At 36.3% G+C, this 17,510-nt stretch overlaps 1 protein-coding gene across 6 annotated transcripts in view; it reads right to left on the minus strand.

Annotated features, from left to right (window-relative positions):
• TUSC3 (tumor suppressor candidate 3) overlaps positions 1–17,510 on the minus strand; it is a 283,032-nt gene that overhangs the window by 98,666 nt on the left and 166,856 nt on the right. For 5 of the 6 annotated variants that reach the window (XM_019466756.2, XM_019466758.2, XM_019466759.2 and 2 more), the window contains exon 6: positions 13,061–13,150. The exons of the other annotated variant lie outside the window; for it this stretch is intronic. In XM_019466756.2, coding sequence (XP_019322301.1) covers positions 13,061–13,150 — 90 coding nt within the window. The remainder of the gene's footprint in view (positions 1–13,060; positions 13,151–17,510) is intronic. 6 annotated transcript variants of the gene reach the window in all.

Raw genomic sequence — 17,510 nt, forward strand, 5'->3', positions numbered from 1 at the left:
TATTGTGTCCGACATCACATCTCACAAGAATCTGTCAAAAGCCTTGAAAGTTAGGTAACATTAGTTTCTTTTCACTATTTTTTTTTCAACAATTGCATTTTTCGAAAATTGTCATTTTTTTTTTTTCGACGAACAACAAAAGGGAACACTGTGAAGTAAGTTGCCACTCACTGTATATCTGGAATTTTTCTGGCAACTTATTTACTTATTCAATCTTTAAGTTACAGTTTCAGGTTCAAAATGTAAACAGTGAGTCTTCAGGAATCCTTTCCAGTTAAATGATACTGCATTATACCACTGTACTCTTTCACCGAAGTACAGATCTGCTTAGGTTCAAGTTAATTGAATGTGCAAACTAGTACCCACAATTTATTCGCATCCACTCAAACTTCTAAGGGACCAAAAATGGGACAGCCTTTTTTAAAAAAGTGTGTAAAGGGGCGCCTGGGTGGCGCAGTCGGTTAAGCGTCCGACTTCAGCCAGGTCACGATCTCGCGGTCCGTGAGTTTGAGCCCCGCGTCAGGCTCTGGGCTGATGGCTCGGAGCCTGGAGCCTGTTTCCGATTCTGTGTCTCCCTCTCTCTCTGCCCCTCCCCCGTTCATGCTCTGTCTCTCTCTGTCCCAAAAATAAATAAAAAACGTTGAAAAAAAAATTAAAAAAAAAAAAAAAAAAGTGTGTAAGATTGCACACATATTAAGTACTCTCTATCAATTTCTGCTGTTCTTAAGGAGTCCTACAGCTTTTCGATTCACACAAAGTATGTCAAGACTCACGTATGAAGAAGAAACGTCTGAATTATTATTATCGTAATCTCTATGGCACCTAAATTGTTTGGAACTATTGTATCTCAAAATAATATCTCTTGTCAGGTGATTGCAGTATCTGACAGTGCATTTTGATATTTAGGAGATTTTCCCTGTACCTTTCCCTCATTTTACATACAAATTGTTTTTTATGCTTTGGATTGTGGTATGCCTTCATGATATTCTTGTATCGTTTATATTTTAAGTTTTTATAAGTAGAAAAAAATTATTTTTCTCCATTTTGCTTATTGGTTAATATATTAAGTTTTGAAAGCATGGATGTCTTCAATATATATTAAACAACTAATGGGTTTATTAAAATACACAAACAACATACCTGCTAAAGGGGTACTATCCAAAATCTATAAAGAACTTATCAGACTCAACACTCTTCCCCAAAAAACCAAAAACCCAGTTAAGAAATGGGCAGAAGACTTGAACAGACACTTTTCCAAAGAAGACAGCCAGATGGCTAACAGACACATGAAGAGATGCTCAACATCACTCATCATCAGGGAAATACAAGTCAAAACCACAATGAGACTCCACCTCACACCTGTCAGAATGGCTAAAATTAACACCACGAGAAGCAACGGGTGTTGGGAGGATGCAGAGAAAGGGGAACCCTCTTGCACTGTTGGTGGGAATGCACACTGGTGCAACAGGTCTGGAGACCAGTATGGAAGTTCTTCAAAAAATTAAAAATAGAACTATCCTACGATCCAGTAATTGCGCTGTTAGGCATTTACTCAAAAGGTACAAAAATACAGAATTGAAGGGGTACATGCACCTCAATGTTTAAAGCAGCATATAGCCAACAACAGCCAAACTACGGAGACAGTCCAAATGTCCATCGACTGATGAATGGATAAAGGAGAGGTGGTGTGTGTGTGTGTGTGTGTGTGTGTGTGTGTGTGTGTGTGTAATGGAATATTGCTCAGCCATCAGAAAGATTGAAATCTTGCCATTTGCAATGGCGTGGATGGAGCTAGAATGCATTATGCTAAGCGAAATAAATCAATCAGTGAAAGACAAATACCATATGATTTCACTCGTATGTGAAATTTAAGAAACAGCAGATAAACATATAGGAAGGGGTAGGGGGAAAGAGAAGAGAGGGAAACAAACCACCAGAGGCCCTTAATGGTAGAGAAAAAACTGAGGGTTGATGGAGGGAGGTGGGTGGAAGATGGGTGAGATGGGTGATGGGTACTAAGGAGGGCACTTGTTGTCAAGAGCCCTGGGTTTTGTATGTAAGTGGTGAATCAATGAATTCTACTCCCGAAAGCAATATTGCACTGTATGTTAAGTAACTTGAAATTCAGAAAGACAGAAAGAGGAAGGGAAGGAGCGAATGAATGAATATATAAGGGCACTCAAGTTTAATGTAGCATTGGAACCAAAATCATTTATACCTATCTTGAAAGTTTACAAATCAGGAAAAGTTCTGTCAACACTCATCTAGTGTTACATGGTTCCAAATATATCAAGTATGGGAGAAATAATACTAGGTGTGAAGCTTATGCTTCTGAAACATTACTTAATAGTGTTATACATAAAGAACCATGGCTCTTCATGTGCATCTGTCGACAACTCGTATTCCCCATGAATAGCCCAACAGAGCCATAATAGGATGAAATAACACACAAAACACTCTGGCAAGATAAAAGAGATATGGCATGTGAAGTGAAACAGTATTTCTGGGGGATAAGTAAAATACATGAAAGCATATTAATGAAAACATACAGTGAACTTTGATGAAGTTCTTAAACACAAAGAAACTGTGCACCAATGTCCACTTCAAACGATCCTGGATGTTAATGGAAGTTCTCCAGAATTTTGGCATTAGGGATCCTTTGCTTTGCTTTGTAATTCTGTTTCAAGTTTTGCATTCTGCTGAATCTCTACCAGTGTCATAACCAGAAGGAAGGATAAGGTGTATCAGGCGATCATGATACATGTACGTGATACATGATACATGATACATCATCATGTAAGGTGATACATCAGGTGTATCGTCTTAACCCTGAATCTCTCTCTTCTGTTTCACTATCATCTTTTTATAGTCTCATCTTGGGAATAGATACAGACTCATTCCCTTTGTTCAACTGTGTGTATGTAGGAGGTATTTATTTGATGCAAGAAAAAGCCATTCAATTCTCAGTGGCTTTTTAAGCTCTCTGCTCATATTCTGAATGGCTAGCCTGGTTTTTAATGTTCTGCATTTGATATTTGTCATGCCTTTACAGTTTAACACAAGAACATTCTCTTTAATCTACTACCTATAGATAGCACTTTGCTTAACTACATAATATATTCTTTCCCCTTGATAAGAAACTATAAGGTGGTACCATTTTCTGATACATATATTTTGTAATTTTCTAAATCTCCAAAACGAGCACTTATTATTTTATGATCAAAGGGTAAATTTTAAAAGCAAAGGCTGAAATACAAGAAGGCAAAGTATCCTATTTCAAAAAATAATTAGAAGAATCAGATAGTAAAGAAAAACAACGTGGAAGTAAATGATAACTTTTTTGGACTACACCTAGCCTCACATATCTTTAAGTCTCTAGGGCCTTATTAGGCCCTGGTCATATTTAAAAGGATCATGTTTGCCAAGAATACAGAGGTCTCATGACCTTCACCCCATATTTAATTAAGCAATCTTTACGCAGAAAATAGGAGGCATCATCCCTGATTCAGATTGTTCAGGGACTCAGATTTCTTAGCATTTCAGGCAAAATTTTAACATGGATTTTATCGGCAAGATTCAAACATTAACCACTGTTACTAACAATTTAGACATATATATTTAAAAATAACTGAGTCTAATTATCATCAATTTAGTCCATGAATGACTCTTTATCATGTTACGAGACCCACCATTCTAATTCTGGCTATATTACTCTCTCTTGAAATGTTACTTTTCCTCACTTGTAAAAGACCTGCTCTCTCTGACCTCATAGTATTGTTACTCAACATCTATTAGCTACCGCACACCAAAGCACTTGACATGTTATATCCTAGCATTTCCTGGAGTGTGTCTAGTAGCTACGTTAAGATGGAGGCAAAATTAAGTTGAAAGGCACCAGGTTAAACAAAATTAAGTAAGTTTTTTTTAATCAATGAATATGTACCATACACTTCTACATGAATAATATTAGACGCAGTGTTTACCAAACATGTGATGAGGAAAAGATTCTAGAGCAACCTATTAGGTAAGTTTTATTATTAGACAAACTCATCTTCAAAAAAATATGTGGTAGAGTTGAACTCAGAATTATTAGCATTCAAAGCATGTATTGTTTGAAGCATGTATTTAAAACACTGAATAATTGCCATTGCAATAATTGCGCCATTGAATAATATTATATTACCTTCCAGTGTGTAACATAGTGATCCCCTACTTATTAACATGATGAAATGAACACAGCAACAACTAGCTACAATCTGTCACATAAAAAATTGTTAAAATATTGTTAACTGTATTTCCTATGCGATACATTGCATTACCCTAATTTTATAATCAGAAGTCGGTACCTTTTAATGCTCTTCCCCTATTCCACCCATCTCCCAACCTCTCCCTTCTCCCCTCTGGCAACCATCCCCTGTGTTTCCGCTTTGTTTGTTCATTTGTTTTTTAGATTCCACATAGGTATTTGCCTTTTGTCTTGCTCTGACATACTTCACTTAGCATGATATCCTCAAGGTTCCTCCATGTTGCCAAACGACAAGAATTCATTCTTTTTATAGCTAAAATTCCACTGTGTATGTGTGTACATACCACAACTTTATCCATTCACCTCACAGGGAACACTTAGACTGTGTCTATATCTTGGCTGTTGTAAATAACCCTGCAAGAAACATAGGGGTGCATATGTCATTTCAAATTAGTGTCTTCTTCTTTGGGTAAATACCCGGAAGTGCAACTGCTGGATCACACAGTTCTATTTTGTAGTTGAGAAACATCCCTACGATTTTCCACACTGGTGTCACCATTTTGTGTTCCCATCAACTGTGCATCAGGGTTCCCTTTCCTCCTGCTAACACTGGTTATTTTCTGTCATTGTGATACCATCCATTCTCACGTGTCTGGGATGATATCTCTTTGTGGTTTTGCTGTGCATTTCCCTCATGATTAGTGGCTCTGAGCATCTTTTCATGTACCTGTTGGTCATCTGTATGTCTTCTTTGGAGAACTGTGTCTGTTCAGTTTTTAAATGGCCCATTTTTTAAATGGTATATTTTTTCTGATACTGAGCTGTGTGAGTTTTCTATGTATTTGGGATATTAATCCCTTATCAAATATATCATTTGTAAGTATCTTCTCCCATCCAGTAGTTGCAATTTCATTTGTTGATGATTTCCTTTGCTGTGTAAAAGCTTTTTTGCTTGATATAGTCCCGTTTGTTGATTTTTGTCTTTTTTGCTCTTCTCTAAAGAAACAGATCTAAAAAAATATTGCTCAGACCAATGTCTAATACTATGTTACCTTTTAAGAATTTTATTTTCCAGACTTATATTGAAGTCTTCAATTCCTTTTGAGTTTATTTTTTGTATGGTATAAGAAAGTGGTCCCATTTCATCCTTTTGCAGCTGTCCAGTTTTCCCAACACCATGAAGAGACCATCTTTTTCACCATTGTATGTTCTTGCCTCCTTTGTCAAAGATGAATTGACCATATACAAATGGGCTTATTTTCAGATTTTCTAATCAGCTCCATTGATTTGTGTGTTTTTGTGCTCGTACTACAGTATTTTGATGACATAGCTCGGTAGTACAGTTTGAAATCAGGGAGCCTGATACCTCCAGCTTTGTTTTTCTTTCTTAAGATTGCTTTCTTGGGGCGCCTGGGTGGCTCGGTTGGTTAAGCGTCTGACTTCGGCTCAGGTCATGATCTCGCGGTCCATGAGTTCGAGCCCCGCGTCAGGCTCTGTGCTGACAGCTCAGAGTCTGGAGCCTGTTTCAGATTCTGTGTCTCCCTCTCTCTGACCCTCCCCCGTTCATGCTCTGTCTCTCTCTGTCTCAAAAATAAATAAATGTTAAAAAAAAAAAATTAAAAAAAAAAAAAGATTGCTTTCTTTTGTGGTTCCATACAAATTTTAGATTTCTTTGTTCTACTTCTGAGAAATAGGCCCTTCGTATTTTGATAGGGGTTGTACTAAAGCTACAGATTGCTTTGGGTAGTACAGACCTCTTAGCGTTAATTCTTCCTACTCATGATCACGGTGTATCTTTCCATTTGTTTGTGTTTATCTTCAATTTCTTCTGTCAACGACTTCAGTTTGCAGAGTACAGAAGAATGTTTGTAGAAGTATAATAGCATGCACACAGAAAAGTTCCTATTTCACAAGTTTACAGTTAGATGAATTTCACAAACTGATAGCACCTGTGAATATATCACCTAAATGAAGAGATAGATGTCGAGAAGCTGTCTCATGTCCCATTCTAGCTACAACTCACACAGCTCAAAGGGACTACTTTTCTAACATTTAACACACAGATAAGTTCTGCCTGGTTGTGAAGTTAAATACATTTTTTTGTGCCAGGCTTCTTTCACTTAACATTTCATTGTTGAAATCAGTTCTTTTTGTTCTAAGTAAAAAGCAGTTACATACATTCCACTGTTTGTACTATGATTTATGTAATCATTCTGTTGATAGACATTTGGGTTGTTGCCACTCTGAGACTATTAAGAATAATGCTATTAACATTTTTGTACACTGCATTTGGCAATCATTTCCATGCATTTCTCCTGAATATACATTTATGAAATGAAATTTCAGGATCATGGGTAGGAGTCTGATCAGTTTTACTACATGCTGTCAGCTTTTAAATTGCTTGAACCACTTCCTATTCTAGTGACTGAAACTCTGTTTGGTATCAGTGCTATTGATTTTAATCATTATGGTAAATGTAGTGCAGCACCTTATTGTGTTTTAACTTTCACATACTTAATAAAGTAATAATAAGGTTGAAATCTTTTTCATATGTTTATGCTTCCACACAGTATTATGGTGTCACTGTAGCCATATATGTGTTCATAGGTTTGTGAAAACTCATTCTGTTAAATTGGTCTATTTGTTTATCCTTCAATGAATAAAATGCCATCTTAGTTAATGCGGCTTTAAAGTAGGTTTTGAAATCTGGTGACCTAAAGTTAGAGTTAGCTTTGCACTTCTCTTTCAACACTGTCTTACTGTTCTTATGCATTTGAATTTCCTGTAGATTTCCTAAAGTATAACTTGAAATTTAAAATGTCACGTGATAATACTGATGTATATCTAATAAATCAGTGCCCTAAGTAAAAACTGTCAGTCTGAAGGAGAAAAAAAAATAAGCCTTTTAATAACTAATGTGGCTTTTGTGCTTAAAAAATGTAACACTAGATGTTATAAAGCCAAATTCTATTAAAAACTTACTTATACAGAGAAATGTCAATCTCATTATGTAATTAATATGTGGCACAAAAGATCTCATCATCACCCAGAATTCTATTTAGAATTTACAACCTCAGAGAAAAGCAGGAAAAAAAAAATCCACTATTTTGGGAAATCACAGAGATCTTCAGGGCACAATCCTAAAGTATTTACACAGTTACTTCACTTTAACATAACACTGAAATAATCCTTCATGAATAATTTTAACACAAATTCTTCTGACCACCTAAGATACAGTTGAAATAAAACATTTCTGTAACTTAGCAAAACTGAACAAAAATTACAACTCAACTAGCTGATCTTTGTGTATAATAGTTACCTACAAATAAGTCTTTAAAATGTGAGTGGAGGTTCCCTTTGTCATTTTATTCCATACCAATGGAAGAGGTAAATAGCCTCTTTATAATAACACAAATGCTACATGGTAATTTCTCTTTAGAAATGTAGGTTAAAATATGAAGAAATTACCAAAGAAGGATAGTGCTAATTTTTAAGTTATATCTTAAAATTTAAATACATCTATTATAAAGAAAAACATTCACTATTATCATTCTAATGAGCAATCATTAAAGTTCTGTACCAGTAACCATTTCATTTTGTAAAGCAAAGTTAATCTTCTATTTTGTTTCAGTAATATGAAAACACATTATTATGTAAATCAATTCATTAAAACAAAACTTAAACCGTAATTTCCTGTTTCACTGTATGTTGACATTATGCATATAAAAAGGCAGGAAGAGAAATTTTGCTGGAATATGTTAAAATGCAGAACAAGAAAAAAGCTACATACTCCTAGGCAACATTCAGCTTCCCCTTTACTCGATGCTATAATAAGCCCTTTCTACACTGCTAAGCAGTTAGCATTTCACATAAACCTACAACTATAGCCACATCTCTCATGCAATTGTTTCTGTAGCAAGAAACTCCAGAATTTCTAAGACCTTTATATTTTTGTGAAATACAAGGGGGTGAAGAGTTTGGAACAGAATTCATTTTTTTAAATACCTTGGCTATGGTTTCAATTTCATCATTTCTATCATTTTTATTAAGTTGCTGAAAGTTACGATAAATATGTTAAAAGAGGTACATAAGAAGGAAATGTTTTTCCCTTTCAAAATACAGAAAATTCTCTTAATGTGTTCCTCTGAGCCATCAGAGTTCCTTTTCCTAAGAGCCACACCAATCTCTTCCTGAAAAACAAATAATTTTCTAAATAAAGAAAATGTGTCTCTACTCTGAACTGTAAATGTTCCTGTCACATTAAGGTCAGTAACTGGTTGATGCTGAATTAACAGTGACATGTTAATCCTATTATTCTTCTGACTAGTGAGAAAAAAAATTAAAAGGAGAATTAAGATAATCCAATTTAAGAAACAAAAATTTCCCAGTATGAAACCTTATAAACATTTAATAAAACATTTATTGAGAACAAGCTAAATGCAAGTTGTAAAGATAAAAAATAGCTTAGGAGAAACTCTGTATGTCTAAGGGCTTGACTAAAATGGGATCTATGTCAGAGAAAGACAAATATCATATAATTTTACTCAAATGTAGAATTTAAGAAACAAAACAGTTGAACATGGGGTGGGGGGAAGAGGGAGGCAAACCACAAAATAGACTCTTAACTGCAGAGAACAAACTGAGGGTTGCTGAAGGGGAGGTAGGTGGGGGGATGGGCTAGATGGGTGACGGGCATTAAGGAGGGTACTTGTTATGATGGACACTGGGTATTATATGTAAGTGATGAATCACTTTAGTCCTGAAACTAGTATTACACTGTATGTTAATTATCTGGAATTTCAATAAAAACTTGAAACATAAAACAATAAAGTAAAAAATAGAATATATGAATCAATAAAAAAATATACTAAAAATGCATAGATATATAAGTGGACTAACTACATGTTAATAGATATATAAAGAAAGTAGGGAGCACTTCCAATGTAATTAAGAACTAACACATCTCAGCAGGATGGCAAATCAGGTGAGATCTGAGAGATACAGAGAACACTCCAGGAATGGAAGCAGCAAAATAAAGCATATATTTAGGAAACAAGCAACAGTGCAAACATGCTAATACTGAGTTTTTTTGCAAAGCAGTAGAGTTATCAAGGTAAAAAAGCAGAATTATAACAGTCAGGAAATGGAGAGGCTCTTGAGATACTGGTATCTCAGTTCCATACACATATTAATATTATACCTATAACAAGTTATGTTTCAGGAATACTCATCTGGTAGCCCAAAATATTCAGCTATGAAGTGTAGTGCCTCACATGCACTGAGTAAGCAACAGGTCATATCCACCGTCATCACCGCTATGAGCACAAACATTTTAGAAGCTTACTCCAGTAAACTACATGGAATAATGAACTACATGTTTTGTATTAACTACATGTAAACTACAGTAAACTACATGTATTAGAAAAGCAGTAGTTGAAATATTAATAGAGATTACAGTAAGAATGAAGGGTAGCAGAAAATGACACTTCAAAATATGCCACTGGTGTCAATGATGAAGTTTTGGGGGCATGGTGGGGTGGTGCAGAGCCGACGGCCAAGAAAGAATTCTGGAAGATGTCTTTGGTACAAAAAGGTAATTTTATTAAAGCATGGGGACAGGACTCATGGGCAGGAAGAGCTGTACTCTTCCTGGTTGTACACAACCCTTAGGGTTGTGATGGGTAACTCATTATACACCCTCAGGTTGGTTGGGAGGAGGTCAGGGATAGAGTTATGCTCTAAGAAATTTTGGACGCCAAGTTTCCAGGACCTTGAGGGGCTAGCTGTTGCTAGGGAAACACCACTTATCACCGTTTAATAAAACCTCAGTCATGAGACCCTTCAGATGTATATGGAGGCGGAGCATAAGCCTGGAGTCTGATTGCCAGCATATATCTTGGGGCAGTGAGAAAAATGAAGTAGACTTACAGGATCCTCCAGGTTGGGATAATGTTAAACTAAGGTTCTCTTTTGCCGCTGGCAAAGTGTCATCATTGAGGTAGCTAGCTCCTAGAGGGAGGTCACTCTGCCAGTTTCAAGGACTTCTCAATGGGCTACAGGTAGTAAGGGAATTTAGTTTTTCATTTGTCTTAGTCTCCCACATTATCATGGCCAAGCACTTAAACCCCGTTCCTTTGTTCTTGGGCAGCCAGGGGTGTCCCAGGAATATCACACATACTCCACCTGGGGATGAGGCAGTGTGTCAGCCCATATTTTGCCCTCAGCTTGCCCCATACTCCCCCATCATAAGGATTATTTTGAGCTGAAGGCAACCAACAAGCAGATACAACAAAAGCATTCTGCCCTCCCCAATCTGGCTAAAAGCAGCATATACATCTACAAAGGTGTCCCTCCTCCCCCCTTACCAGGAAGGACAAAGGTAAATTTCTGGAGACAACTTTAGACCCTTATGAATGGAAGGAAGGCACCTGTGACTTAAATCTGCGTAACACATCTTACTTTTCCTGGTCACCTCCACAAAAGTGGCCTCCCCTCCACACATTTCTGTCTCTCTTTCACTAACGATGGTATTTGAGCATGTACGTTAAGTCATCTCTGTGTGTTTACAAATTTTTCCCTGAGTACCTCCTATGTATGCAGGCGGTATACATGTTAATAAATGTGTTTTTCTCTTATAATTATGTATTTTATTATAGGGATCCTAGCTAAAACCGCTGAAGAGTAGAGAAGTTACCACATTTCATAGGAATGTTGATTAATTTTCCATATACTTGAACAAATCGAACAATATAAAAAGCAATGCTTAATGCTTTCAACCTAAGGAATATTCTTTTAAAAGAATGTTAAAAGACAGTAATGATAAACTTAGAAGATTTCCTAAATTTACATGTTTAGGTATCATGAACATAACAGTGACCAAATCTTTGTGTCAGGACGTTCTTTATGTAATACGAAAATATCAGTGACAAAAACCAATAGAAAGTCATGCTGTCGGGTGCTTATATCTTACTGGTGTCATGACAAAAGTCAGACACACACAAAAATAATACAAAATAAGTAGATAACACAGCATGTTAGAAGATGATAAAGTGCTATGAAGAAAAATTAACACAGAAAAGGGAGATAGTGCGGGCACTGGGGAGAAAGAAAGGACTACACTTTCCAACAGGATGGTCAGAAAGACTTGCTTGAAAAATATTTCCAATTATTTTTCTTTAAAATAATTCAATTTGAATATTAAAAACATTCAATTCTTCTAAGTAGTGACAGACTTCAAAAACATACACGTAGCAAAACCCATGTCTAAATGACAACGGCAGCTGAGCATCCAAAGAAACTAACTCTGACTCCGTATCATTGCCATCTTTAGGAGAAATCTCAGTACGTTCACAAAAATATGAGGCCAAATTGATTATTATGTAGTATCTAACCTGGCAATTAGCAACTAGGCAGTCAAGGAACAGGCAATTGAATAAAGTGTATTATATCCTTATATTATAGAGTTACACAAAGAAGTTTAAAGAAAGTCACAATGTAGGAAGAAGAAATAAATAACTTGTTGGCTTTAATATTAAACATATTTCAAGTATTGTGAGCAGTGAAGAATAAATCTCCTAAGGTTATGTTATCATCTATACTTATAGAGAATTTATAACTATATTGCCATATGAAAATTTTATTCAGAACCACAATTTTAGAAATTAAGAATTTATTATCCTAGGTGATTGCAGTAACATGGTTATGATTTTCAAAGGCCTTATCTTTTAGGGATACTTACTACAGTATTTCTGTATGAAATGAAATGACATTGAGCACTTCTTTCAAAAGAATCCAACAGCAGGTAAAGAGAATGGAGCGGGGGACTGGATGAAACAAGGATTGGTTATGAGCTAGTAATTGTTTGGCCACGGGTATATGAGGGTTGTCATGACATTATTTTCTCCAAATCTGTATGTTTTCCAATGAAAAAGTTACAGAAAAAATTACATTTTTAAACAGTTAATCATCACCAACCTAATAAATACTAAGCCCCAAAGATAGTTGATCTATTACAATATATCCCATTCACCAAAAAAAAAAAAAAAAAAAAAAAAACCCGAAATAATCCTCCTGAAAACAATACCCTAAAAAAGGAAAGCAACAAAATAAGTAAATTCAGTAGTAGTTACTAATGTTCACTTGGCTACTGATTTCATTAATGTCACTTTTAATTTTGTAGCAAACAATTGTTAGCATTCTAATACAAGGACTACCAGAGTTCATAATGATGTTTTAATTACTCTCTTCTGAACTAAATTAAATTTACTACTGATAGGACAGTGACTACAAACTGTTCCTATTTCCTCTGCTGGCATTACATATTATTACCAGAGCAATATGTAAAGTTGAAAGAGTAGGTTATGAATGTCTATTCGATATGGTAGGAACACTAATTTTTTTTTCTTTTTTAAGTTTATTTATTCACTTTGAGAGAGAGAGCCACAGCATGAGTAGGAGAGGGGCAGAGAGAATCCCAAGCAGGCTCTGCACCATCAGCACAGAGCCTGATGTGGGGCTTGAACTCACGAAACCGTTAGGTCATGACCTGAGCTGAAACTGAGTCGGATGCTTAACTAACTGAGCCACCCAGGTGGCCCAGTACATTAATTTTCTTAAACAGCAAAGCAGTCCTCATCCCAAAAACAATATATTGTATATATGTGTATGTATATAGCAGAGGTAGTATTAGAAGAGAAAGAACAAACTTATAATTTATAAATAAAATCCTTTCTCACTAAATAGTAAACATAATTTCTGATCCCTATATAAACAAGATTAAAGTGCAAAATTTGGATGCTTAGAACACACACTTACCACTTGTCCATTGTGTGGGTTCTTATGAGCATACGGAGGTCCACGGATATGATTCCACATCTGGCCAGAAGTCATAGCAAAGACTATACACTGAAAAACAGTGTATATGTGAGTTAAAGAATATCAGAATACTGAATTTTAAAAATATAATGGTCATGAAACTAAATTTAAAAAATCATGTATCAGTTCACCCATTGGCATGATTTTCACTTACTAACTGTGGGACTTTGGGTAAGTTATTTATTTTCTGGCTTCTCATATTTATCTATAAAATAGGCATAAAAATCATGCTAAAGATGTTAATAATTAAATTCAATAACATATATAAAGCATCTGGCATAGTGGCAATCTGATATGTCCTAACCAAAGACAGTCCAAAGCATAGGTTATTAACCACCTAGATTCATAGTTGAAGGCAATTATATATATTATAAAATAGTGAAGATGAAGAATGTTTTTAACCCATTTAAATATACAGACCTCAACTCAGAGAAGAAGGCAGTGGAGGAGGATGACTCTAGGCTCTTCTCGTCCCATGAACATGACTGGATTAACTATCAGAGCATCCTGAATACTGACAGACTGACAGAACTCCACAACTAAAGGGAGAGAAGAGGTCATACTGAAGGAAAGAGTGAGAGCGAGCGAGCGAGAGAGAGAGAGAAAGGGAAGGAGGAAGAAAGGGAGGGAGGGAGGGTAAGCAAGCGTGAAAAGGGGGAAAAAACAAGGAGAATGGTTTTCCAAAGTCATTAGCTTAGAAAACAAGAGGGAATGAATTTCCTGAGTTCTTGCAACCATGAGACCTAAAGCCTAGAGCTGTAAAGGTCAGAGGACTTGGCTGAGATAGAGCTCTCCTGTTCCTGGAGAGACGGCTGGCAAACAACCTGGCTGGAGCCATTTTCCTCCATCACCCCTCAGCATAAACACACACCACCTGCTGGAAGCAGCGCAGCTCTGATACTGACTGCTTACCTTGCTTACACCAAGCCCCACACCCCTGCGCTCTGGTGGGACTGCCTTTCTCGGTCAAGCTTGCCTCAGTTCCAACGGAGCGGGCCCCCTCCCCCAGACCAGCACACCACGTCCCCCAAACAGAGAGTTCTGCAGGGCTTCAGTTCTGGTAGGGTGGCGTCCGGTCTCATTTCACCAGAGTTAAAACTTGCCGCATCTAGGCCAAGGGCCAACCACTGCCCACAGCAGGCGAGGAGAGCCCCTGCAGACGACCAGCCTGAAGGCTAGAGCAGCCACAATACAACAGCAGAGTGCACGCACCACACACCAGAGACACTCCTTAAAGTGCTACATGATCTGCTCTTCATAAGGCCATTATGCTGAACAGCAGAAAACATAACGGGCTTTTCTAATACACAGATGAAGGCAGAGACTTAGACCAAAGTGCCAAGACAGAGGAATGCATCCCAAAGGAAAGGACAAGATAAGGCGACAGCCAGAGAACTAAGCAAAACAGATATAAGTAATGTGCCTGATGGAGAATTTAAAGCAACTCACTGGGCTTAAGAAAAGAATAAAAGGCATCAGGGAGACCCTTACCATAGAGATAAAAGAGTTAAAAAAAAGAATCCCTGAGAGATGAAAAATGTGATGACCAAGATTGGAAACAGGCTTGATGCAATGAACAGCAGGCTGGAAGAAGCAGAGGAACAAATTAGTGAACTAGAAGATAAAATGATGGAAAATAAGGGTGAACAAAAGAGAGAGAGAAGAAGAATTATGGAACATGAGAACAGACTTAGGGAACTCAGTGACTCCATCAAGTGTAATAACATTCATATTATAGGAGTCCCAGAAGAAGAGAGAGAAAGGGGGCCAGAAAATTTATTTCAAGAAATAATAGCAGAAAACTTCCCTAATCTGGAGAATGAAACAGACATCCAGATTCAGGAGGCACAGAGAACTCCAATCAAACTCAATAAATGGAGGCCAATACCAAGACATACTGTAATTAAATTTGCAAAATATACTGGTAAAGAAAAAGTCTTAAAACAAACAAGACAAAAGAAGTCCTTAACTTACAAGGTAAGACTGCTGAAGATTTCTCAACAGAAATATGGCATGCCAGAAGGAAGTGGCATGGTATATATACTCAAAGTGCTGAGTGGGAAAAATCTACGGCCAAGTATACTCTATTCAGCAAGGCTGTGATTCAGTTTAGAAGGAGAGATAAAGAGTTTCACAGACAAAAACTAAAGAAGTTCGTGATCACTATATCAGCCCTGCAAGTAATATTAAAGGGGACTCAGAGTGGAAAGGAAACACCAAAAGTGACAGAAACAAGAGAGGGTCACAGAAATCTCCAGAAACAACAAAACAAGTATTAAGATGGCAATAAACACTTATCATTACTTTGAATTTAAATGGACTAAACACTCCAATCAAAAAATATAAGGTGTCACAATGGGTTAAAAAAACACTATAGATACACATATAGATCCATATATATGCTACCTACAAGAGAATCATTTTAGACCTAAAGACACCTACAGACTGAAAGTGAGGGTATGGAGAAACATTTATCACACAAATGGAGGTCAAAATAAAGCTAGAGTAGCAATACTTTTATCAGATAAACTATACTTTTTTTTTTTTAACGTTTATTTATTTTTGAGACAGAGAGAGACAGAGCATGAACGGGGGAGGGGCAGAGAGAGAGGGAGACACAGAATCGGAAGCAGGCTCCAGGCTCTGAGCCATCAATCAGCCCAGAGCCCGACGCGGGGCTCGAACCCATGGACCGCGAGATCATGACCTGAGCTGAAGTCGGACGCTCAACTGACTGAGCCACCCAGGCGCCCCAAGATAAACTATACTTTAAAACAAAGACTGTACTAGGAGACAAAGGGCACTATATCACAATAAAGGGGACAATCCAACAAGAAGATATAATAATTGTAAATACTTATGTGTTCAGCATGGGAGCACCCAAATATATAAAAGAGTAACAAACATAAAAGGAATTAATAGATAGTAAGGCAATAAAAGTAGGGGAGTTTAACACCCCATTTAAATTAATACATCATCTAAACAGAAAATATATAAGGAACCAATGGCTTTGAATGACACACTGGACTAGATGGACATAACAGATATATTCATAACATTCCATCCTAAAACAGCAGAATACACATTCTTTTCAAGTACAAATGGGACATTCACCAGAGTAGATCACAGATTAGGTCACAAATCAGGCTTCCATAAATACAAAAAACTGAAATCACACCATGCAACTTTTCTGACCACAATGCTATGAAATCAGAAGTTCACCAAAAGAAAATATCTGGAAAGACCACAAATATATATAAATTAAAAAACAGGCTACTAAACAATGAATGGTCAACTAGGAAATCAGAGAAGAAATTTTTAAAAAATACAAGGAAACAAATGAAAGGGGGGGAACCCACAAAAGTCCAAAACCTTTGAGATGTAACAAAGTGGCCCTAAGAGGGAAATATATAGCAATACAGGCCTACCTTAAGAAGCAAGAAAAATCTCAAAGAACCTAACCTTATACCTACAGGAGTTAGGAAAAAAATATAGTAAAAGAAGACTAAAGCCAGCGAAAGGAAGGAAATAATAGAGATCAGAGCAGAAATAATTATCTAGAAACTAAAAACAAAACAAAACAAAAAAACAATAGAACAGATCAATGAAACCAGGAGTTGGTTCTTTGAAAAAAAAAAAAAAAAAAAAATCAATAAAACTGGTAAACCTCCAGCCAGACTTACCAAAGAGAGAAAGGAACCAAATAAATAAAATCATAAATGAGAGAGGAGAAATAACAACCAACACCATATAAGAGAGTATTATGAAAAACTATATGCCAACAAATTGGACAACATGGAAGAAATGGATAAGTTCCTAGAAACATAAATGACCAAAACAAACAGGAATAAAGAGAGAATTGGAACAGATCAATAACTTGCAAAGAAACTGAATCAGTAATCAAAAAATTCCCAACAAACTAATGACCGGGACCAGATGGCTTCTCAGGTGAATTCCACCATACATTTAAAGAAGAATTAATACCCATTCTTCTCAAACTATTCCAAAAAAATAGAAAAGAAAGGATACCTTTCAAAGTCATTCTATGAGCCTAACGTTACCCTGATACCAAAAGCAGATAAAGACTACAGTAAAAAAGGGAACTACAGACCAATAACTCTGATGAACAGAAACACATCAATTTTTAATAAATGATAGCCAAGAGAATCCAGCAATACTTAAAAGCTCATTTATTCTCAAATCAATCAACATGATACACTACATTAATAAAAGAAATAAGAACCATATGATCATTTAGATACACAAAAAGCATTTGATAAAGTACAAATCGATTCATAATAAAAACTCTAACAAAGTAGGTTTAGCAAGAACATACCTCAACATAATAGAGTCCATATGTGAAAAACCTGCAGCTAATATTAATTTTCAA

The sequence above is a fragment of the Panthera pardus genome, unplaced genomic scaffold, assembly GCF_024362965.1.
Source record: "Panthera pardus isolate Hobbes unplaced genomic scaffold, ASM2436296v1 HiC_scaffold_13, whole genome shotgun sequence".
Classification (NCBI taxonomy): domain Eukaryota; kingdom Metazoa; phylum Chordata; class Mammalia; order Carnivora; family Felidae; genus Panthera; species Panthera pardus.